The sequence below is a fragment of the Diplotaxodon limnothrissa genome, linkage group LG11, assembly GCF_057381915.1.
Source record: "Diplotaxodon limnothrissa isolate DT_005_m linkage group LG11, D_limnothrissa_male_GT1.1, whole genome shotgun sequence".
Taxonomy (NCBI): Eukaryota; Metazoa; Chordata; class Actinopteri; order Cichliformes; family Cichlidae; genus Diplotaxodon; species Diplotaxodon limnothrissa.
The window spans coordinates 24,251,214-24,275,844 of NC_140606.1; the positions used below are offsets into that span (position 1 = coordinate 24,251,214).

At 39.4% G+C, this 24,631-nt stretch overlaps 1 protein-coding gene across 1 annotated transcript; it reads left to right on the forward strand.

The window, feature by feature from the left end:
* The first annotated feature begins 673 nt into the window (after window positions 1-673).
* Window positions 674-7,315, forward strand: LOC146622788 (meprin A subunit beta-like). The gene is made up of 10 exons (XM_085365407.1): window positions 674-687; window positions 3,109-3,287; window positions 3,588-3,806; window positions 4,499-4,660; window positions 4,831-5,061; window positions 5,190-5,642; window positions 5,730-5,903; window positions 6,021-6,126; window positions 6,493-6,537; window positions 7,237-7,315. The coding sequence occupies exons 1-10, from the start codon at window positions 674-676 to the stop codon at window positions 7,313-7,315; spliced, it is 1,662 nt and encodes a 553-aa protein (XP_085221533.1).
* Window positions 7,316-24,631: the final 17,316 nt, after the last annotated feature.

The window sequence follows — 24,631 nt, forward strand, 5'->3', positions numbered from 1 at the left end:
ATTTTTGTGATCATGGCAATTTCTGAAGCATTCTCCTTAAACCCAGTAAGTGATTAGTTGCATAGTGATATTTCAGAAATCGTAAATATCAATATGCAAAGAGAACTTAAAGAGATTTTTTTTTTATTATTTGTCTGGTTTGTTTTGTAATCAAGTTTGTTGAACAATAATACTGAATATTAAATATCAGCTACAAACAATGATTTTGGTTTTTCAAAAAGAAAAACAAAAATTGTAATTTTGCATGTTGACCAACAAGTATGGAGTGTGTTTTCTATCAAAGCTTAAAATGAAAAAAAAAAAAAAAAAACATTTATTCACAGTACTACATACAGTATGTTAAATGATGGAACATTTATTTTAATATTATATTGATATTTTTACAGAATGGGCTAGAAATAGTGGGTAAGTTCTATTTTTTTAATTTTCCACATCATTTGATGAAATTCAATTTTTTTTTAATATTAAAAAAAAACTGTATACAAAAATACCTCATCTGTTTTTGTAGATGTTGGTGAAGTGAAGGACATTCCTGAAATAAACAAGGGTAAAGTTCAACATCTACTTATAACTAAACCTTTTTATAAGGATATTTTTGTTCTTCATGCAACTGTACTTGAATATTAGTGACTTGTTTCTAATTTTTTAAATTTTATCTTAGAATTTTTACATGATGATATTTTGGAGGTGAGTTTTTTTGTATGAAGATAAAAATGTATTTGTTCTAAAAACATCTGTGTGCATAGTAACTTTGCATTATGTCACAATATACATGTTTCTTACACTTTAGCCTATAGGCAAGCAGAGGAGTACCATTATTAATGAAAACATCCTGTGGACATCTCCAGTCCCCTACCTCTTAAATAATGACCTTGGTAAATATGTATTTTCTTATAAATACACCTGAAAGAAGTCTTTATTTCTTTATTCCTATGGGAACACATCTTTGTGATGTCATACCTGAAAATGCATTTTTTCCATGTCAGCTGGACGCTTTTGACACATAGAAGCCACATATTGAAAAAAAATACAGCAGCATGTGCGAGTGAACAGAGCTACTTTAATGGAATAGTTTTGCAAAGCAACCACCCACGCCTTTGCTAAAATTTTTATAGCTCCATGCTTTATAGCCTTACAGTAAAATGCATGGGCAAGGCTAAGGACCTTTATTGGTTGTCTAAAATATCTTCTTCTTTTCTTTTAATCTCTATAACACAACAACGGTAGACATTAATTCTAAAGGAGTCATTCTGAGAGCCTTTGACCAGTTCAGATTGAAATCATGCACTGACTTCAAACCAAGGGACTCTGAGGACTATTACATTTCTGTCAAACAGTTAAATGGGTATGTTTTTCTGCTCTTTGTTGTTGTTGTTTTTAAAAATAAAATTTTCTACTTAGCTGTAATTAGCATAAATATTCTAAAAATGACTATGCTGATTTTTCAATTAGACTTTTTGTTCGTTTAGCTTAGTTTAATTTGTGATATATATATATGTGTGTGTGATATACTTCTGCTCTTGCTCTTGACGAAGGCGGTTGCACTTTTCTCCTCTCCTCCTCCTCCTCTCCCTTAGCTTCCCTGCTTAGCCTCTTGTGTCCTTGTCTAGTCTCGTGTTTTTTTGTATTACTTTTCCCAGGAACACTCACTCACAGTCTGTTCTCTAAAACCTAAAAGAGGAATTATGGATTGGATCAACTGGTCCCTAAATGCAATTGACACCCCTTTCTCAACGAGAAGTTTGGGCTTGGGTGAGCCTGAGTGCTGAAGATATCTACCTATTTGGAACCATGGTAACAGGGTTCTGGCTGATCGGAGCTGGCTTGGCCCTGACTTATTGAAGAATTAAGAAAGCGGAACCGGCTGTTCAAACCCCCACAAGGCTGCCCACTGGGATTGAAACGATGTGATTGAAACGATTGCTGCACTCAATGGGCTCATTGAGTGCAGCACGGATAAGATCTTGGAAAGGCTACGGCTGCTGTGAATACTCAGAATAAGATCTCTGACTGCAGACTGGATTACATCTCAGAGGGCTAGCTCGGAAAAACATCTCTGAACGCAAATTGGATGACATCTCGGGGAGGCACACTGTCGTGAGTTCTCAGAATCGGCTCCTTGAGCACAAGAAATGACAACATCACAGAACGCAAGTATGGCGAAGCTCGCGGCTCTCCAATGGGAGATTGAGAGACCAGTGTTAGACTGTAGAACTGCTTTGAAATTCATATGAGCTGTTCGCACTAAAGTAAGAAACACCATCACTTCATGTTGATACCCTCTCGGCGCCAGCTGCGGTCGTAAGGTTGCAGCCGAACAAAAACACCCTGATAACGACTGTTTAGACTGTTCCTTCCCATTCCATGCAAGGCCACCTGGGTTGGCTGGAAGACTGTTTACTTAGCCTAGCAGGGCGAAGGACACTGTCTCAGCTGAACTCTGGACACACACACACATACATATACACTGATATGCACACACTCATCCCCCCTTCCTTTCCAAATGCCTTCGACGCTTATTCCCTTCCGATGCTGACGGTGGATCAAGGAGACCAGCGCACAGGCTGCAGGACCGGATACTGTCTAAATCAGCTGTCTCTCACCCTTTACCCACCCCTGTTGCTTGTCATGTGTTTCTTTGGTGTATTAAGAGTTTTTTCATGTGCTTTGTGCAGAGGTGTTTTTTTCTGTTCTCAAACTGATCTCCCTGTTGGAGCTCAGTCTGGGGGGGGGAGTTATTTTTTCTCCTTATCTTTCCTCATGTGGTGCATTTTCCATTGTTATACCTCTCTGACCTGTCTTCCCCATGTGATGTTTTGTGTAATGTATGTATGGCTGGAGGGTAAGATGGCGCCGCCATTGCGCGCAATAGGTCGGCAGCCTTATGAAATTCCCCCTTATGGGACTAATAAAGGTATATCAAATCAAAATATATAGTTCTAGCAAAAGAACAAGATGAATACAGTGAAATTTTTAAGAATGGTTATGTTTTTGTTATTTCTTTTCTGATTTATTTAATTGTGATTTTATAGATTAAACTAAATAAATTACAGAATACATAACTAGTTATAGGACAAATATTCATCAGTGTTCTGCCTTTAATTTCAGATGTTGGTCATACATTGGACGAATATTTTCCAATGGACAGGAACTCTCCATTGGAATAGGCTGTGGTTACATTGCAATTGTTGAACATGAGTTCCTTCATGCTCTTGGCTTCTACCATGAACAGTCCAGATATGACAGAGATGATTATGTGACGATTAACTTTGAAAACATCCTAGAGGGTTTGGTTAACACTTATACTAATTATAACAATGTTAATGTCTTTGTTCAATATTTCTATTCAAATACTTATCTTAAAGCTGTATAAAGCAGTCTGCATAAATGTAATAACCACTCTGAAATTGTTAACATAAAATCATAACTATTTAATAATCTGAGATTGAGTCATAAAATCAATGAAATCACTATAGTGAGTATACAAAATATTTCCTTTTATGATTTGACCTTCTCTCATATTATCAAAATATTTTCAGTTAAGTGTACTGTATCTGATGTTTGACTTTTATATATGATTTTTATAGCTTACAAGCACAATTTTAGAATAGTCGGCAGTGATGAAAGCACCACCCATGGAGTCCCATATGACTATTTGTCCGTGATGCACTATGGCAAAGATGATTTCACCAATGGCAATGGATCTACAATTATCACCAAAGACCCCAAATTCCAGAATCTTATTGGTCAACGACTGGAAATGAGTGCTAGTGATGTTCAGGAGCTGAATCTACTCTACAAATGCAGTAAGTGCTCAAAGATTATGGGGACCAGCATCCAGTTTTAGGAATACTCTGGGATTACTGGTTAAAATTACTAAGGACACCGTGAGAATATTGTGCTCTTAACCAATAGAAAGTAACCATTTTCTTTCTCACACTCACATTTGTAAATAGTTTTTACATTGTTTTTAGAGTTACTACGCGCATTTAAACTTAGTAGGGCTCTTTACTAGGGGTTTTTACTTATATTCACGAGGCCATAAATTTATATATTATTGAATTCCAAAATATCTATTATGATCACTTTTTGAACTGGCACAATGATCAAGTCTATTTGTTTTAAGAAAAGTTCAACAAGTCACAATTATGATTTGAAAATGGTTTAAACAAACAGACAACCATGCTCATATTTGCACCTATGGCCAATTTATAATCAGCAAATAATCCCACTCTATTTGTTTAATTCATACAAAAAACAACATACCGGGATTGTCAGGCTGCGATTTCAGCAATATCATGAGTACTCCAATAATCAACTTTCTGTTGCTCATTGTCAGTAATTAACTAAGCCTAAAAGTGCTGAATGTGTGTAGAAAATTGCTCACGTGAAAACAGTTCACTCCCTTGAGATGACAGTTTTGTGAGTTGACAATTTTGCCTTTTCCCTCCAACCTTCCTTGAAAAAAAAAACTTGCGCTTTTAATTGATCTCTACAGGCTCATCCATTGCCTTTAAGATGTACTGTGGCTTTACTAATGGGACCATGTGTCAAATGAACCGCTGTTCAAAGAGTGGCAATGGCTGGGAAATGGTAACTGGTGTTTATGGTGGTCCCAGCTCTGACCACACCAATCTGCCCAGTGGAAATGGTAATCAAGGTAAGGTTTCAAATATTGCATTTTTTTTATTGCAGTGTTTAATATACAGTTTTAAATGGAAAATGTAGTTTTCCACCTCAGCATTACTAACATCAAAAGTAAGCTGCCAGAGATAATAATAAATACTTTTGATACTTAAAATTTAAAGATAATTTTGAACTGTATTGTAGGTCAGGATGCGGGTTACTTCATGTATGCTAGCACAGGACCAGGTCAGGAGGGAGACTCAGCCTGGCTGGAGACAAAGAGGATGAGTCCCCAGAGGGAGTGTCATGTCCAGTGTCTGCAGTTCTACTATTACCACAATGGGAGCCAGACAGACGAACTTAACATCTGGATCAGAGAGTTTCAAGATGAATGGGACTCCACAGGAACTCGCTACCTCATGGGACAGATCAGTGGTAATGAATCATTTGCGTGATTATTTATGATGATTTTCTCCAGAGAAAGTATAAATGTTTCATATTTCACATTTTGTCATGAAGACATACGTCACATTCACCTATTAATCTAAAAATTCTAACTTCAGGTCCACCAACATCTCACTGGACTCTCCACCATGTTCCTCTAAATGCCACCAAGCAGTTCCAGGTGGAGTTTGAGGTTCGTAAAGGAGCAGGAAACTCTACAGGTGGCTTCTCTATTGATGACATCAATCTGTCAGAGCTCGAGTGTCCAGATGGAACCTGGCAGATTAATGATTTTGAGAGATTTTGGAACAGTACTCATACTCCGGCCCTGATATATAGCCCAAGGCAGTATTCCAGTGAGGGCTATGCTTACCGGGTAGCGTTATATCTAAGGCAGACAGATTTTGGAGTATATGTGCATCTTGTCTCTGGTGTCTATGATGACCAACTGAAATGGCCTTGCCCACAAAGGCAATTTACTGTTCAAATGGTGGATCAGAACCCCAACATCCAGCTACAGATGTCAAGGCAAATGAGTCTCACCACTGACCCAAATCTGCTCACCACCACTGGTACGTTTGCAGAAAAATGAAGTAATGCTTAAAAAATCTACTAACTAAATTATTGACCACTATGTTACATATGCTTTCTATAAATAGGTGTTCCCTTTTGGGGCAAACCTCGTGATGTTGGAACTCAAATTGTTGATGAGAACAATGAGCTCATCTATGCTAATAACCTGTATGGTAGATATTATTTTGCATCTTTGGAAGACATCAAATCCAGAGATTATCTCAAGGGAGGGAGTGCCATTTTCATCTTCAGTGCACAAGGCAAATTTAAATATTTTCATTGTTAAATTTAAATATTGTACTTGAAACTTTTACAACAGAAATGCATGAAGTGATGCAAGTTTCTGTATACATATTTTAAATTTCTTCTTTCAATAGATCTCACTCCTCTAGTTAATGGAAGTTCACTGCCATGTCTTCAAGTGAGAACAGTTAATATTACACATCCTCCTGGAGACCAGGATAAAGGACCTTGCTCATCACGGTACAAAATTTATTAAATTAGGATTCATATGAAGAGAAAACATATCATATGAAACAACATACAAATTCATAAGAAAATAGCAGTAAGCAGTTTGTATGTCTGTTGTTACTAGATCTGAAAGCTAGTGCACACTAGTGCTAGAAACTCTAGCACTGACTTCTGCACCCATGAAAGTTTTAATAGACCTCTCGAAAATGCTTTTACAGGATCTCAACCACCACAATTCCAATTCCAGACACAACAGATGGCAGGTACTCCACATTTTTTTTTAATAAATAGAATGTGTTTCTTGCAGCCAGAAACACTAAAACTCTTACACACATAAGAATTTTGACCTACCTGTTAAAAATACTTTGTTGTTTACAGGATCTCACCTACCACAATTCCAATTCCAGAGACAACAGATGACAGGTACAACAATCATCTGTTTGTAAGATCGTGTTGTTGTCACAAGCTGTAAACTCTGCTGGACCTGAAATTTTAGACATTCTACTGCTGAACACAGTATAATTTTGTGCTCAACACAAAAAGCTTTATTTAAGGATAGTCATCAGCAAAACTTATAGTGAAGCAGCACATGCAGAGGCTTGGTGTACCAATGGAGGAATAGGGTGAGATGGTGAAAGCTGATCTGCAGTGGTGAACACTTAATGGAGTAGACAAAAGAAAAAGCTCATTTTGGAAGCTGTAATCATTTCAATATTTGATGCAGGATTTGAAATCAACATGTTATTTTCACATACATACCGTATAATGCTTTGATTTACACATGACCTTGCCCAGTGATGATGATGACACTAGTAATGCTAATATTAAAGTCTTTTGTCTCTGCCCATGTATTTCTTGCATGGGTAATAATGATTTATGCAGTGACCCACAAGAATATAGTCACCAGCCAATCAGAATGTCTGTAATTCACATTTGCCATAATAATGAATTGTTTTCAGTACCAATGTGTAAAATTACAAGACAACTGAGTGTATTATTTGTTGCAGCTTACAGCACACATAGATTATGCCCAGTAAAACACAACAGTGCTGATGGCGATGTACACCTTCTTCTGAAATGTATAACTCATTTAATTCCTTAATTCGTTTCTTTGTGTTTTAGCCTTTTTGGATTCTCTCCTGGTATGATGGCCTCTCCTTTCCTCACACTCCTGCTAGCGCTGCTGCTTTTGATACCCTGATGTGTATTTCATCCACATCTGGAATCTTTACATGAGCAGCACAATTGACGCTGCCAGATTACTTTTTGTTATTTTTGGATTTTGCTTCTGTATGACCTGATAACTATCTGTTCCTTTTTGATTTATTATAGATGTTTCTAATATAATGATTTGTTTTTTTGGTGGTGAAACCTTTCATTGTGGTTGTTGGTTTAATAATAATCATTTGCAACAATGTTTTCATTTTGTGTATACAATATAGCGACTAAAATAAAGCAAGCAAAAAATATGTAAAATATGTGTAGCTTTTAAACTGCTTTTGACCAATATCAATTTATAATCATATGACAGTTTTGTTTACTGCAGTTTTCAATCATGTGCAGTCCACATAGTTTGAAGTTACTATAATATAGTGTGTGTGTGGGGGGGGGACTATACTACTATGATTAGCAACAGTGTGCCTTCTTGGATGTTGGCGTACCGATGCTCAACAAAAATAAATAAATAAATAACCTTTAAAACAAAATGTAAATGAACTCTTCTTGTGATCAATTTAGTTTCATTGATTTTACACACATATAATTTCTTTGGTTTGGCACCCATGAACGACAGCTTTTCACACACTCCCCCCTTCTGTTCTCCCATCTCACTATAAAAAAGGAAAATCTCATTAGTCCAATCACCTCCACCTACAGCCTCCCTTGCACCACCCTTCCCCTGCAGCTGACCCAGGGACCACAGCTCCACCACACACAAACATTCTTGGTTCATGGTTTTTTTCAGCGTTACTTGGATTTTAATCATTTGGCAGTGGTGAACATAATTTACTAAGATAGAGAAATTAATTATTTTGACTCATCATGGCAGCATGGAATCCCAGTGGTGATAGGATTAGGGCAGGATCCCCAAGGGTCTAGAGTCTAGACACTGGTAGTGGTGAAGACGAAGATGAGGACTGGAGCTCTGAATGACTTGGATATGGTGGATATGCTGAGGAAGTGGGTTGCATAAACGAGAATCTGAAAGGCAAAATGGAGGGCACTGAAACCACACTGAGTGCAGGTTGATTAGCTAAAAAAGGGACAAGAAGATGATTGGATTAGAGTAATGTCTGTACTGAGACTGACGTTTGTAATGAGCTTTTTACATAAGTATTAACAGGATGCTTCTCTACCTCAGTAAAATGATTGAATGATCCAGACCAAACCACCAAAAGGTGGGGCTGATGTCACTTGGCAATATAAGGTATTATGTCTATCAAACACACACAGGCACACAACTACGCCAAAATGCAGATTGCACTGAAGTATTCCCATATGGTAATACTTCATTGCAATGACGTTTCATAATAAAAGATTAATAATCACATCTTTCTTGTATAACAAATATCTGCAAAGTTAGTATGCCTTTGTTGATTACTAGTCACTTCCTAAAAAAGCTTAAGCTGTGACATTATTTTCATACATAAGATACCTTTTGGCTTTCAAGTGATGCAGGAGATATGTGTGACTAAACCATGACATCATGCAACTCCACTCAGGATCACTCATAATGCAGCGATTTTAACTTAACCCTTGGATGTATAAGTGAGTCAAAAATGACCCTGTCGGGTTGTTTTTGCTTGCAATACTTTTGTAATGAAAAGTTGTAATTATTTCATATTCTAGCTAAATATTTAAATATTTAAATTACCTTTTGTACATTTTACAACATTTTTGTTTTTGTTTTACTACTACAAACTTCCATAAGTGAGTCAAAAATGACCCCCATTCATTTCCTATGGAATTTCATGTGAACCTTTGATTCTTATCAACTGTCAGGAATATATACCAAATGGACCATAAAGAGTGTCACTGCTTAAGAATAATATTTTACACAGCAATAACCAGTGTTGGGGAGTAACGGAATACATGTGAATGTGTGCGTGAATGGGTGGATGACTGGATATGTAAAGCGCTTTGGGGTCCTTGGGGACTAGTAAAGCGCTATATAAATACAGGCCATTTACCATGTACCGCCGTTACGTACACTCAACAAAAATATAAACGCAACACCTTTGTTACTGCTCCCATTCCCCATGGGATGGACGTAGAGACCTAAAATTCATTCCAGATACACAATATAACCATCCCTCCCAAACAGTGGTCACAAATCAGTCCAAATGTGTGGTAGTGGGCACATCTGCTATATTGAGATAATCCATCCCACCTCACAGGTGTGCCACATCAGGATGCTGATCTGACATCATGAGTAGTGCACAGGTGTACCTCAGACTGCCCACAACAAAAGGCCACCCTGGAATGTGCAGTTTTTTGCGCTATTGGGGGTCTGGGGACCCAGAACCTGTCAGTATCTGGTGTGACCACCATTTGCCTCATGCAGTGCAATACATCGTCGCATGGAGTCTATCAGATTGTCAATTGTGGCCTGTGGAATGTTGGTCCACTCCACTTCAATGGCTGTGCGAGGTTGTTGGATATTCGTGGGAACTGGTACACGCTGTCGTATACGCCGGTCAAGCACATCCCGAACATGTTCAATGGGTGACATGTCCGGTGAGTATGCTGGCCATGCAAGAACTGGGACATTCTCAGCTGCCATCTGCCCTGAACAATGTGAACCATGATTCATCCGTGAAGCGCACACCTCTCCAACGTGCCAGACGCCATCGAATGTGAGCATTTGCCCACACAAGTCTGTTACGGCGACGAGCTGGAGTCAGGTCAAGACCCCGATGAGGACGACGGGCATGCAGTTGAGCGTCCCTGAGACGGTTTCTGACAGTTTGTGCAGAAATTGTTTGGTTGTGCAAACCAATTGTTCCAGCAGCTGTCTGGGTGGCTGGTCTCAGACGATCTTGGAGGTGAACCTGCTGGATGTGGAGATCCTGGGCTGGTGTGGTTACACGAGGTCTGCGGTTGTGAGGCCGGTTGGATGTGCTGCCATATTCTCTGAAACGCCTGTGGAGACGGCTTATGGTTGAGAAATGAACATTCAATGCACGGGCGACAGATCTGGTTGACATTCCTGCTGTCAGCATGCCAATTGCACGCGTCCTCATTGCTTGTGGCATCTGTGGCATTTTGCTGTGAGACAAAACTGCACATTCCAGGGTGGCCTTTTGTTGTGGGCAGTCTGAGGTACACCTGTGCACTACTCATGATGTCAGATCAGCATCCTGATGTGGCACACCTGTGAGGTGGGATGGATTATCTCAATATAGCAGATGTGCCCACTACCACACATTTGGACTGATTTGTGACCACTGTTTGGGAGGGATGGTTATATTGTGTATCTGGAATGAATTTTAGGTCTCTACGTCCATCCAATGGGGAATGGGAGCAGTAACAAAGGTGTTGCGTTTATATTTTTGTTGAGTGTATTTAAAATACAAAATATGAGTAACTGTATTCTGTTACAGGTAACGGAACGTTACAGGTAAAAGGTGGTATTTAGAATACAGTTACTTTGTTGAAATAAGTGGATTACACGGCGGTACTTTCTTGTTTCATATTGTGGCGGGTCAGGACTGTTTGGGTTTTGTTTGACAGCTACGTTCTGTAGTTCCAGGCGGCAGCGTTACGGTTGCCATGGTTACAGGGTGACGCTCTCGCTCTGCGTGCTTCCTGGGTGAGAGAGCGCCTTTGTTGTTGTGCTAAGCTAATAGGCAGAATGCAGAATGTAGCTTCATGGGCAGTGTAGTCCGTGCTGCAGGGAGAATGGACTCGTTGTGTGTCTTTGAGCGTGAGGTGGGAGAAAAAGGAGAGTCGAAAAGCACGACTATTGTGGGGACTCTACAATAGGACAAGGTCGGCATCCCTCCTCTGATGAAGTCTTCCAAATTCAGGGAGGTTTACAGAACATTGGTTTTCAGTGGCAGTCTTATCATGGTTAGCTATGTCAGAAAGAAAAGAATGGCTGTTGAACTCCTGAGCACGATGTAAGGGGAAGAACACAACTGATCACATTCTCATTCTACCATGGACAAGATGGTTGTCACCTACACCTGCACCTACAAATGTAAAACATAGAGATGGCCCATGGTGCTGTGGCACAACTTGACATTGGTTTACTTTCTTTTTCACATAACTGTAGGGGTGGAACATACTGGCAGTCAGTTACTGTACATGGAAGAATGTACACTATGTTGTACATTTGGGAAGAGATATGAAACTTCCTTAACTGCAACAGTGACTACCTGTTTGGATTATTAATGAAATCTAAAGACTGTCTTACACAATGCTGCCACCGTGTGACCAACCTTAGTAACATCAGCTGAACCTCTGGCAGCTAGGGATGGGTATCGTTTAGGTTTTATCCGAACCAGTACCAAACCGGTACTTTTGAAACGGTGCCGGTGCTTAAACAGTGCTCGAACCGGTGCTTAAAGAATGGAGAACACAAAATTGGTCCAAAAACCTCTCATGTTCAGCTGTTTTTTTGTAAAATGATAACAATGTTAGCCTTTTCTGCAGCTATAGGGAATTTATGGCATCACTCTTTGTTGGAAGCAGTGCTTAATCAATGGAAAAAACACAAACTTTGTCCAAAAACCTCTCATGTTTAGCTGTTTTCCACTTTTTCTTTGGTCATTTTAGCCTTTTTGGCCAGGGTGAAGGGAGTATCTGCCATCAAACAAGAAGACAGCCGCATGTAACTATGACAGTGTTTGATAGATCACCTTACATGCATTAATTTAATAACGTGGTTAGCTTACACACGAACAACATTAAGCTACTCATGCAGAGAAGAACGGCTGCTGCTGCATCATCATCCGTCATCATTTCTGCTACACTGGCAGGGCTAGGGGCCAGGACTCTACTCTTCGGGTTTTTGGGGGATGTTGCTAACTCTGGGTCCGATAACAGGCAACCCACCCACAGTAGATGTGCACGGTGTGAGGTCTCGCAGCAAGCTACCAAATACGGCGCATTTCTCGGCTTTTAACAAAATGCTTTACGTTGCCCGTTGATTCATCAGATTCGAGTTTGCACAGTATCACCTTAAAGCACTTGTTGCAGGCTGCTGAGTTTGCATCTTTTGCTGTGAAGTACAGCCAGAATTTGACCGCTTCGCTTTGGGCATTTTTAATCTGTAGCTCTCCTCTAAAAGAACGTACGTACCTGGGCCCACCTACTATCCTCAGAAAGGTAAAATGATTGGCTAGAATCCAAAGTGTATGACATCTCAGGGAAAAAAAGCACCGAAATAAAGCACCGAAATGTGCGTTGCTTTTCGGTCTGGTTACTACCGTTTATGTCAGAACCGGTAGCCATCCCTACTGGCATCCCACTTGAAATGCACATTTCAACACTCAGTTCACAACAGATAAACAAAGAGCAGATTTACCTCCACCCAAACATTTTTAGAGAAGTCTTACTTCATCCAAGTGGTAAACTAAATTATGAAATCTTGTGTTAACACATATGTATATTTTATTATTTAAATTTTTGACACCTGTTAAACAATACGTAAACGTTACTTTGGTTAACTGCAATTCTGAACTGTGACAAATCTAAATAGTTAGGAGTTTGAACCTATTCAAATATAAAGAAAGCACTATTATGTTTAGAAACACTGTACGTTCATGGGTCTTGGTGATTTGCTATATCAAAAATAATGTTAATAACAACTTTTTAAACCTTTAATAATAACATTTAATTTAAAAAATAAACATTTTAGAGTACATCATTGGTCCTCTATGTTTTTCAGCAGTACTTGGATACCTGTCTGGCCAGGAAAGATCTGGAAAGTTTCTGTTCTCTCCAAAAATGTGAATTAACAAACATGCTTGTAAAACATAAAAATCATATATAATTTACAACTAATGTTCCCTCTGTGTCTGAGCAAACGCACAAACTCCCTGTGTAGTATGTTAACACTATTGGAAATAAAAATAACAATTTTAAAAACACAACTTCTTTTTTTTTCTTTTTTGTTTTTTATAAAGCTCTGACTTGTAGTATGAGTATGAGTATGTGGTCTGGGAGAGAGTCCTGTAACTCTCTGTCTGCAAAATACAGTATATAAAGACCAATTTTGGGCAATTAATTATATAGTTAATTCTTCTTCTTCTTCTTCTTTCTGTTTTTTTTCTTCTTTTTTTTTCGCCTGTCCCGTTTGGCTCTTTTGCCATCAGAATTATTGTCTAAAGGCGAAGAAAGTTGCCCAACGGATTTACTTTACCAAATGGACCCTCCCAGCCTTGCGGTAATGGTCTATTTGATTCACCTTTTATTGTTTATTTTATTTTATTTTCACTTTGCTAAACACGGGACAGACTTGACTGGGGAAAAGAAAGGGGAGAAAGAAAGAGGGAAAGAAAAACAGCAGGGAAGAGGAAAGATGATAAGGGGCAAACAACAAAAACCAACAAAATAAGCAGACAAAAAATACATGTATCAATCACCTGGATCACCTGTTGAGAAAGAAAAAAGAGAAAACAAGCAGAAGAAAAAAAGAGCAATATAATAAACATCACGATGATCTATGGCAGGGGTGTCTAAACGTTTTTCCACTGAGGGCCACAAACATAGCAATATAGGAGGGGCTGGGCCACTTACTAGAAATTAGGTAAATAACCTTAACTTTAGTATATTAAAGTTAGAAAAATCACTTAAATGTGGTCAAATATGTTATATTGTTAAATATAATTAAAGACAAAACTGCCTTCATCACAGCTTTCCATAAATTGATCTTTATTGATTTATTCAGAAAAAGCTTTGGTAGCTCATTCTCAGAACAGCAGCCTCAGATTTCTTCTTTAGACAGAAGATTTACAGCACAGAGAAAAACAATAAAGGGGAAAATGGGACGGGTAAATTTCAAGCTTGTTATTTAAGTTATTAGGCTTAGCAACATATCTATTAACTTTCATTTGAATCTGTTATCAACATTAACAGACTGAACTGGACTTAATAACAGGAGTGCATATAATATTAGTAAATTATTATGTAAATCGGGCCATCCAGCTGTGGTGCTGATCGCCACTCGTGCCAAAAATCGTGCGTGTGCTGTGCACAGCGGTGTGTACTCCGTGTGTTAAAAAGAAAAACGCAAAAAGGAAAAACGCAGAAAGTGGTGCGCAAAAGCAGCGTAGTGACAGAATTGATGCGCATTATTGATATTTGAAGCATGTGTACCTGCACATGCATGCTTACTGCATACTGTGGAATATATTTTTTACTCACCTAAAGCGCTCGTGCTCTCGTCCACTCCCCGCAAAAAAAAAGAAAGCAGCTGTGTGGTGTCTGTGGCATCGGTGCTCTCATCGCATGGAGTAAAAATCAAAAGCACAAGCTTTATCAGACAGTTGCAGTTTAATGTTGGCTGACAAGTCTTCAGTGTGTCGCATAACTGGATTTCTGGACATGCTGACATTGTTGAAGTCCTGCACTTTTTTCGGGCACATTATTTCGGTGACTTTAACGAGGCCGTGTTTTATGAGGTCTCCATCTGAAAAAAGCTTGCCTTGTCTTGCGATGAGTTGGGCGACCTCATAGCTGGCTATTTTAGCCTTTTCCTGGACTTGTTGAGCACAAAAGAAATACTGTTGCTGACCCTGCAGGTCATTTGCTTTCATTTCTGCTCTCGCTCAGCACCAGTGTAGGATGCATAAGCCTGATGTTTGGTTTCATAATGACGTCTTACATTATACTCTTTCATAACTACCACAGCTTCAGTGCAGATCAAACAGACATTGAATTCTTTGGGTGGCTGGCCTCACCCTTAGAGATAGGGTAAGAAGTTCGGCCATCCAGGAGGGGCTCAGAGTAGAGCCACTGCTCCTCCACATTGAAAGGAGCCAGCTGAGGTGGTTCGGGCATCTGACACGGATGCATCCTGGGCGCCTCCTGGGCGAGGTGTTCTGGGCATGTCCCACCGGGAGGAGGCCCCAGGGCAGACCCAGGACACGCTGGAGAGACTATGGCTGTATCCCAATTCAGGGTCTGCAGCCTTAAAGTACGCAGCCTCAATGATCCTCAAGGGCCGCGTACTCAAAGACCGCTAAGGCCAGAAGTGCGAGGCTTGTGAAATGGGACGGTCTAGCCTCCGTTGCGCTGCCCAGGTTGCCTAGCAACCATGATACTAACAGCTGGAAACGTGTCATACAGCTTTGTTTAACAGAAATGAAGGAGAAAATCTTTTTTTCATTTGTTTGTTTCTTTCTACATGAGCTTTGATCATTCTCTGTAAGATTAAGCTCAGCTATTGAACGGCGTATATTTTAAAGTAAAGGCTTTAAAACCAAGTTAGTACAAACGTCACTAATGTCACATAACTTTGCCGACATGTGGCCAACAGTAATGTTTAATGTTCTTTGTTATTAAACATTTGCACATAAATAAGTGACATAATATTCAGTACTTACTTAAAGTTTACTCTTCGGCTGCCCCTCATCCGCCATTTTTTTTTCGGCAAAATTATCCACACCCACCGCCGCGCTATGCATTCTGGGATATGTTGGGCCACGAAGTCTACACTGCCACAGCCTTAAAATTCAGGGAAATGAAGGACGCACTTCAGGGCCGCATTTCGAGCAGCCTTTGAATTGGGACAGCCTTCGGCGCGCCGCTGTGACGTAATCGGCCTTGAAATGCGTACTTTAAGGCTGCAGACCCTGAATTGGGATACAGCCGATATCTCTCGACTGGCCTGGATAAGCTGGAGGAGGTGGCTGGGGAGAGGGAGGTCTGGGCTTCTCTGCTTAGGCTGCTGCCCCCGCGACCCAGCCCCGGATAAAGCGGATGAAGATGGATGGAATTTGGACATATATGAATCTAGAGATCTGAACCAATCTTGTGGCAGTTTAGTTGGGATCATTGAGAATAAATAATTTATTTTTGGTAAGACCATAATTTATAGCGGCAACCCTTCCCATGAGTGATATGGTTAGACATTTCCATCTAGCCAGATCGCCTTCTACTTTCTTTAAAAGTGGGATATGGTTTAATTTAGTTAGATCTGCAAGCTTGGAAGAAACATTAATACCTAAATATTTTATATTTCCCAATTGCAGTGGTGTGAAGAATTATGGAAGGAGCAATTAATCAGAAGGACTGTAGATTTTGACCAGTTAATTGAGTAATCTGATATTCTTGCAAAAGAGTTTATCAATTCAGTCACCCCAGATATATTGATTTGTCAGTTTTGGAGAAAAAGTAACACATCATCCACATAAAGGCTGATTTTATCTTCCACGTTCTTGCATTTTATGCCCTTAATTACTGTATTCTGTATAAGAGAGTGGGCATTCCTGCCTTTGCCTGGTTTTAGCAGGAGATTAATGTTTGCAGAATTCATATTTGATGGAAGTCTGCCCTTTTCTTTGATTTCCAACAACGTTCTGTAAAAAACTGGTGCTAGAATGTAGAATTCTGCAGGAAAGCCGTGGGTTTGTTTGTGGTGAATACGTTTTATAGAAATCCCTGAAAATGTTTATTTGTTTCAGGTCATATATTGTGTTCCCAGATAAATCTTGAACAGCACATATAGTTGTTTTTTCTTTATTTATTTTTCGCTGGTTTCCTAGAAATTGACCGTATTTATTACCATGTTCATAATTTTGTAAGCGTAGTCTTTGTACTAAGAAATTTTTCTTTAATCAATTATCTCATTTAATTACTGAGTTTGGCAAACAACAAAGTTTGTTGCAGCTGCTTACCTAAAAATGCTGCAGAGGCGTTTTTTAAACAAACATTTCAAAATATTTAAAGAAAAATCAGCTGTTCTGCATCAAATCTGATGCCACACAAATTATTTGTGCTACTCCAAAAAATAATTTCTGTCCACTATGAAATAAAGGAGAACACAGCAGAGAACAACACCCTGATACCTGCAGGCCTGACAACAGGAGATGTTTCACTCCTGTAACACCTGTAACATTCAGCAGTCGCCTCGTTGTTCTGACGCACACAACAAAACTATAGAATACACTACACACTAACTACACAAGATTTGCGTTAAACGTCGCAAATCTCTCACCTCCCAAAACCGCCGTCACTCCTAAAACTTCTTCCCGTTTCTTAACAACTAAATGCCATGTTTTGATTGGTCGACATGGTACATTTTTCGACCAATGGGAAAGGGTGGGGGTGTTTTGGTTTCATCTTTGCTCACAGGCGGAGAGCGCTTTCCAGCTTTTTCCTTATAAAAGTAGTTTTTATCTTTTCTTCCCGCAGTAAATATAAACAACGATAGTATTCAAGAAGAAAACCAAACGTTGCATATATTTTTATCATAACTCTGGTTTTACGTGGCCTGTCAACACAATTTAAAAACTGGTATAAAGTCCACATTTTTTCCTTCAATTGTTCCGTCTGTCCTGCTCACATCTCCAATGGTTGTACACATTGTTATTAACGTGGCTTCACTTCACATCAGCCACGCTGCTTTGCTAGATAAAACACTGGTCTTGCACATAAGGACGCTGTGTACATACGTGAATGTGAATCGCGTGATTGGTTGGACTATGGGATAAGGTGGCATCGTTCTAATCTAATCTCTCACCCCAACCTGTCGCAGCAGATGGCCGCCCCTCCCTGAGCCTGGTTCTGCCAGAGGTTTCTTCCTGTTAAAAGGGAGTTTTTCCTTCCCACCTTAGCCAAAGTGCTTGCTCTTAGGGGGTCATATGATTGTTGGGTTTTTCTCTGGATCTAGTGTACAATATAAAGCGCCTTGAGGCAACTTTTGTTGTGATTTGGCGCTATATAAATAAAATTTAATTGAATTGTATTAATCCCATACTGGAGCAGCCAGTCACTTACTGACTAACACTGCAAAACAGAATTGTTAATGTATTTACTTTAATTTCAATTCAGGTTAGAAATTTTTTTTTGTGCGCAGCAGTCTTAGCTAATTATAGGCCAATCTCCAACCTTCCTTTCATATCAAAAATCCTTGAAAGAGTAGTTGTCAAACAGCTAACAGATCATCTGCAGAGGAATGGTTTATTTGAAGAGTTTCAGTCAGGTTTCAGAGCTCATCACAGCACAGAAACAGCTTTAGTGAAGGTTACAAATGATCTTCTTATGGCCTCTGACAGTGAACTCATCTCTGTGCTTGTCCTGCTTGACCTTAGTGCAGCGTTCGATACTATTGACCATAATATCCTAGTTTTTAGATGTTCTAATCGCTATTAGAGCGATTAGAACATGCTGTAGGTATTACAGGTACTGCACTGCAGTGGTTTGTATCATATCTATCTAATAGACTCCAATTTGTTCATGTAAATGGAGAGTCCTCTTCACACACTGAGGTTAATTATAGAGTTCCACAGGGTTCAGTGCTTGGACCAATTCTGTTTACATTATACATGCTTCCCTTAGGCAGCATCATTAGAAGACATAGCATACATTTTCACTGCTATGCAGATGACACCCAGCTCTATCTGTCCATGAAGCCAGATAACACACACCAATTAGTTAAACTGCAGGAATGTCTTAAAGACATAAAGACCTGGATGGCCGCTAACTTTCTGCTTCTTAATTCAGATAAAACTGAGGTTATTGTACTCGGCCCTGAAAAGCTTAGAAATATGGTATCTAACCAGATTCTTACTCTGGATGGCATTACCTTGGCCTCCAGTAACACTGTGAGGAACCTTGGAGTCATTTTTGACCAGGACATGTCCTTCAATGCACATATTAAACAAATATGTAAGACTGCGTTCTTCCATTTGCGCAACATCTCTAAAATTAGAAATATCCTGTCTCAGAGTGACGCTGAAAAACTAGTTCATGCATTTATTACTTCCAGGCTGGACTACTGTAATTCATTATTATCAGGATGTCCAAAAAACTCACTGAAAATCCTTCAGCTAATCCAAAATGCTGCAGCAAGAGTACTGACAGGGACTAGAAAGAGAGAGCAGATTTCTCCTGTTTTGGCTTCCCTTCATTGGCTTCCTGTTAAGTCCAGAATTGAATTCAAAATCCTGCCCCTCACATACAAGGTCTTAAATAATCAGGCCCCATCTTATCTTAATGACCTTGTAGTACCATATCACCCTATTAGAGCACTTCGCTCTCGCTCTGCAGGCCTACTTGTTGTTCCTGGAGTATTTAAAAGTAGAATGGGAGGGAGAGCCTTCAGTTTTCAGGCCCCTCTTCTGTGGAACCAGCTTCCAGTTTGGATTCGGGAGACAGACACTATCTCTACTTTTAAGATTAGGCTTAAAACTTTCCTTTTTGCTAAAGCATATAGTTAGGGCTGGACCAAGTGACCCTGAATCCTCCCTTAGTTATGCTGCAATAGACGTAGGCTGCCAGGGGATTCCCATGATGCATTGAGTTTTTCCTTTCCAGTCACCTTTCTCACTCACTATGTGTTAATAGACCTCTCTGCATTGAATCATATCTGTTATTAACCTCTGTCTCTCTTCCACAGCATGTCTTTTATCCTGTCTTCCTTCTCTCACCCCAACCGGTCGCAGCAGATGGCCGCCCCTCCCTGAGCCTGGTTCTGCCGGAGGTTTCTTCCTGTTAAAAGGGAGTTTTTCCTTCCCACTGTCGCCAAAGTGCTTGCTCATAGGGGGTCATATAATTGTTTTTCTCTGTATCTATGAAGCGCCTTGAGGCAACTTTTGTTGTGATTTGGCGCTATATAAATAAAATTGAATTGAATTGAATTGAATTGAACGCAGATTTTTGCTGCGCAGAGACCGTGCCATCAGTGCGCAATTGCCCTTCAGTTTTAATAATTGTACAGTAGTTCAATTTTCCAATAGTTTTGCCAAAGTAAGCAAGACCACATGTGCAATATATCATCTTTAAAACACTGGTAGCTACACATGCAGTCACATGCCTAACCTATTTGAAAACGGTGTGTGGATGACAACAACACACTGGTTTTCTTATGTTAAAGGTTCAATGATTCTTAATTATCATTCTTCACAAAGAAGCTTGACAGAGCAAGATGTTGTTACTCGAATCTCAGTGCTAATAATCGTTAAAATAAGTAATGACCTAAAAAGTAGAATAAAATTAATTAAAAAATACATAAATAAATGTAAAAATAAAAATAATATAAAATCACGACTTATAATATAAATAAATGACCTACTAAATAATAGGTCGTTATTACTAGAGAAAGAGCATATGTCTCCTATATTGGCTTCACTTCACTGGGTCCCTGTAAATCCAGAATTGAATTTAAAGTCCTAATCAAATACAAAGTCATGAATAATCAGGCCAAATATCATTGGGCCAGATACTAACCCCGATTTGCTCTTCGATGCATCCATTAGAGTATAAATATGTATGAGTGTAAGTTAGTTAAAGCAGCGGTCCCCAACCTTTTTTGCGCCACGGATCGGTTTATGCCCGACAATATTTTCACGGACCGGCCTTTAAGGTGTCGCGGATAAATACAACAAAATAAAACTAGTACCGGTACCAAAAAAAAGAAGATTTATTCATAACACATGTGAAAAGACCCAGGAAAACCGAGTTAACAATAAAAATGATAACAAAATAACGCTCAAAACCGATAAAAACCCTGAAAACCATACATTTCGCACCTGAGCCTCAACTCTCACGGCCCGGTACCAAACGACTCACGGACCGGTACCGGTCCGAGGCCCGGGGTTGGGGACCGCTGAGTTAAAGCACTGACAAAAAGCATAGAGTGCTCGTGTGAATGGGTGTGTATGGGTGAATGCAGCGTGCTGTATAGAGTAATCCAGGAGAATAGAAAAGGGCTATATAAGAATCAGTCCATTTACAATAAAAAGCACATTGAGTTGACTGTTGTTGTGACTTGATATTGTATAAACAAATGGTAAATGGCCTGCATTTGTATAGCGCTTTTCTAGTCCCTAAGGACCCCAAAGCGCTTCACACTACATTCAGTCATTCACCCATTCACACACACATTCACACACTGGCGATGGCAAGCTACCCACCCTGGAGCGCACTGACAGAGGCGAGGCTGCCGGACACAGGCGCCACCGGGCCCTCTGACCACCGCCAGTAGGCAAACATGGGGTTAGTATCTTGCCCAAGGATATTTGGCATGCAGCCAGGAGACAGCCTGGGATCAAACCACTGACCCTCTGATTAGTGGCTGACCTGCTCTGAACTTAATTGAACTGACAGAGTTGATTACCTCAAAAAAGGAAGAAAGTAGATTACTGGATTTGTGTAGTGATGTTAGTATTGTGTTTAATCGTCTGCAGTTCACTTTAATGACTCTGCATATTATGTCATGTTTTCGTTTTTTTCATCTGAGGCTGCATTTAAATCATATTAGAACCTGGTAAAGACCCCACATAATTATGCTTTTTAATATGGTCTCAAAACTTAGAACTGAAAGAAGTTTTACTTTCATTGGTGGAACATACTGGCAGTATAGTTATGCGGAAGAATGTAAAATACGTTGTACAAATGGAAAAGATAGTAAAGTTCCTCCTGAATGATTACTATTTAGATTATTATATCAAGATATAAGGTTAGGAAACTATGGTAGAGGTCCTAATTTTGCCCTTGTTTTCTTTCTTTCTTTCTTTTTTTTAACAAAGCACGTTAAATGCACAAGCCATGTAATACGGTCACCAGTGATGTGTATCTATAAGGAGAACTGTGTCAGGACGCTTCATCTGTGACCCAGGATTTTGCGCTTGTTTTTTGTATTTTTGATTTCTTATGATGTATTGGAGAAATGTTACGTTCTAGTGTTTATTATTAGTATGTCTCAGGTAGTTATCACCCATGTTTCCTTGTTTAGGTGTCCTTTTCTGTTTCCTGCCAAGTCTGTCTTGTCCTCTATGCATGACCTTTAGCTATGTCTGTGCCTCATCCCCTTTATCATATTCTCTTATCTTCCTGTATGCACAACATACTGTACATTCTTGCACGTAACTGCCAGCATGTTGCACCATAGTTTTGTGAAAAAGAAAGTAAACTTTCTTTCAGTCCTACGGTTTAATGTATGAGGGCACTGTGTGATATGTAAAACATAATTGAAAGAGGAATAATTTCTTGTTATCATGAATCAGTCATCTCTATCTGAAAAAACTACTTCTCTCAGCAGCCATCAAAGGAGAATATAATTTGTTTTTACAAAATGTGATTCAGCTAAAATCACGGCACCATGAGTGATTGATACTGACTACCCGTGGTAGGCAGAAACAAGAATTTTCCACTAGTCCTGTAAACCACTTGTAAAGAATTATGGATACACCTTCACCATCCAGGAAACCAACAACTGCAAATCATAGCATGCAGAGGGGAAATCAAAAAGAAGCCAACTAGTACAGCAGTGCCAATGCCAAATATCCAGACTTCAGTGGCAAAAGCACCCTTTTCTTTTTTAATTCATCAACATGCATTTGTTTGGACAGATTTGCAGCAAAGCCATTTCCAAGGCATGTTGAGTCCAATGGGTAGCTGAAAAAGGCATTACGGTTTTCAGAGACCTAACACACAGTGCTTTGACAACATGGCAACCATGTAAAATGTTTGTCACAATAGGAATCTTTCCCACTACCCTGAAACGGTTATCTCCCATGGAGCAAGAAACATGTGTCTGTCCATCAGCGTATTTTCTGAACTGCTTACAAGTTCACTTCTTATTGGTCCAGAGTTAAGAGGCTTTTTAAATGGAGAGGAAACAGGGATAATCTCTTTTCTTTTTTTCTGAATACTTTGCGTCTCATAGACGTACTTGAGAATTTGTTCCACAGTTTTCTGTGGCCTCTGCACAGTGTTCTTCAGTTTTCCCAGGAAGGTTTCAAATGGGAATCAAGAAATGCTATCCAAAAGGCCAAAATGTTCTGTATCTTGTGCAAGGTGTATTAAAGAATATACATTATAGCTACCAAATTCAAGACCATAAATAAAACCATATGTGTTTTTACAAGCTGCTTCAAAACATCCCCTGCATGACCACAGTTATCAATACACAAATTGGGACTCAGAGCGATTACCCCCAGGCACACAAGGTGCATATAGTCTAGCACAAAACCTGAGACTAACCCTACAACCAGCTTATTCAGATGTGACACCCCAGCCTAGTGCTCTTTGTAGGCCAAGTCAAACTGCACTTTGATTACTCCAGGGAGTGACACCAGCAAAATTAAACCAATATACACATATTAATAATATATTTATGTAATAGTGTGACAATGCAATTTATAAGCAGCCATTAGTTAAAGTCATAATCAAAACAGCAAATAACTCGTGTTTTGAGGAAACTGCAAACCCTCCTGGCCAATAATCACACAAGCTGTAAATGCAGGAAAAAGGAATTCTAACAAAGTAACATTAACACAGGTTAAAAACAGAGGGCCACAGCAATCACAGTAAAAGCAGTTGGGACTGTGGCCCTACAAGACCGTTCAGTTCCCCTTAAATAATCAGTTTCCTTTGTTTTGGGAGCAGGCACAGCAGCCAGAGATGGATTCTACAGTCAGTACACTATTTCTGATCAAAATTCTCTCTGCAAAAAAACACTGTGTGTAAAAAAAATTGTATATTTTATTTGCTTTTCTAGGAGAATAAAAACAGTGACAATAAAAATGATGATGATCTTCTGTGTTCTGCAGAGAAAGTGTGCTCATTGATCTGCCTTTCTGACTGTTGTGCGTGCTCCCAACACAGGGGAACTACTTCTTGCTCAAGGCCGTTTTTATATACCCCTACCCTCATTGCACTGTGAGATGGCATTAAAAGAAAAACGTAAGAAGGTTACATGCAGCTATATTCCTCTAAAAAAATCTAGAACCCAGTAAAATTGGTCTTGTACAGACATTTATTAATGCTAATCTTATAAAACAACAAGATAACACAGTAATACTTATACTCAGCTGAGGTAGTTAAACTCAGTTGCCTGTTCAACCTACTTCCTATATCTTATCCATATGGTACCCATAGAACATAGCCCATCTGGGCTGGCTCATGTGGGTCCTCAGTGGGTCTGCCCACTTGGAACTCCCACAGCCCTAGTAAATTCCACATGGGGTCATACTGGTATTTGCTATTTGCAAATGTAGAACACAATCACATAAAATCCACAGTGTCATGAAAAGATCTTTGTAGACTTTGTATTCAACTATAATAATCAGGGAAAGGAGTTTGCCATGATAGAACAATATTGCAGCATCCAAGTCTGACAGAGCCTCGTTATGCAGCTGGAAACAGTCAAAGCTGAAAGAGTTAACTGAACACTACTCTTCATGCTTGAAAACAGAGAGAGCCAAGTTGAACTGGAAAAGTTTCTTAGTCAAAAATGTGTAGGCATAGAACACTCTTTAAAGTTTCTGTTACAAAGGTGGAGCCAGGAAGATGAGGACTTCTTGTCGTAACAGTCAGAGAGAGGCCCAGGTCAGATCTGAGTTCT

Bases quoted from the DNA above. Each gene is read 5' to 3' on its own strand.
- LOC146622788 (XM_085365407.1), top strand. The intron at 3,807-4,498 runs GTAAGTGCTCAA...TGATCTCTACAG, and splicing joins GAATCTACTCTACAAATGCA to GCTCATCCATTGCCTTTAAG. The intron at 5,643-5,729 runs GTACGTTTGCAG...TTCTATAAATAG, and splicing joins AAATCTGCTCACCACCACTG to GTGTTCCCTTTTGGGGCAAA.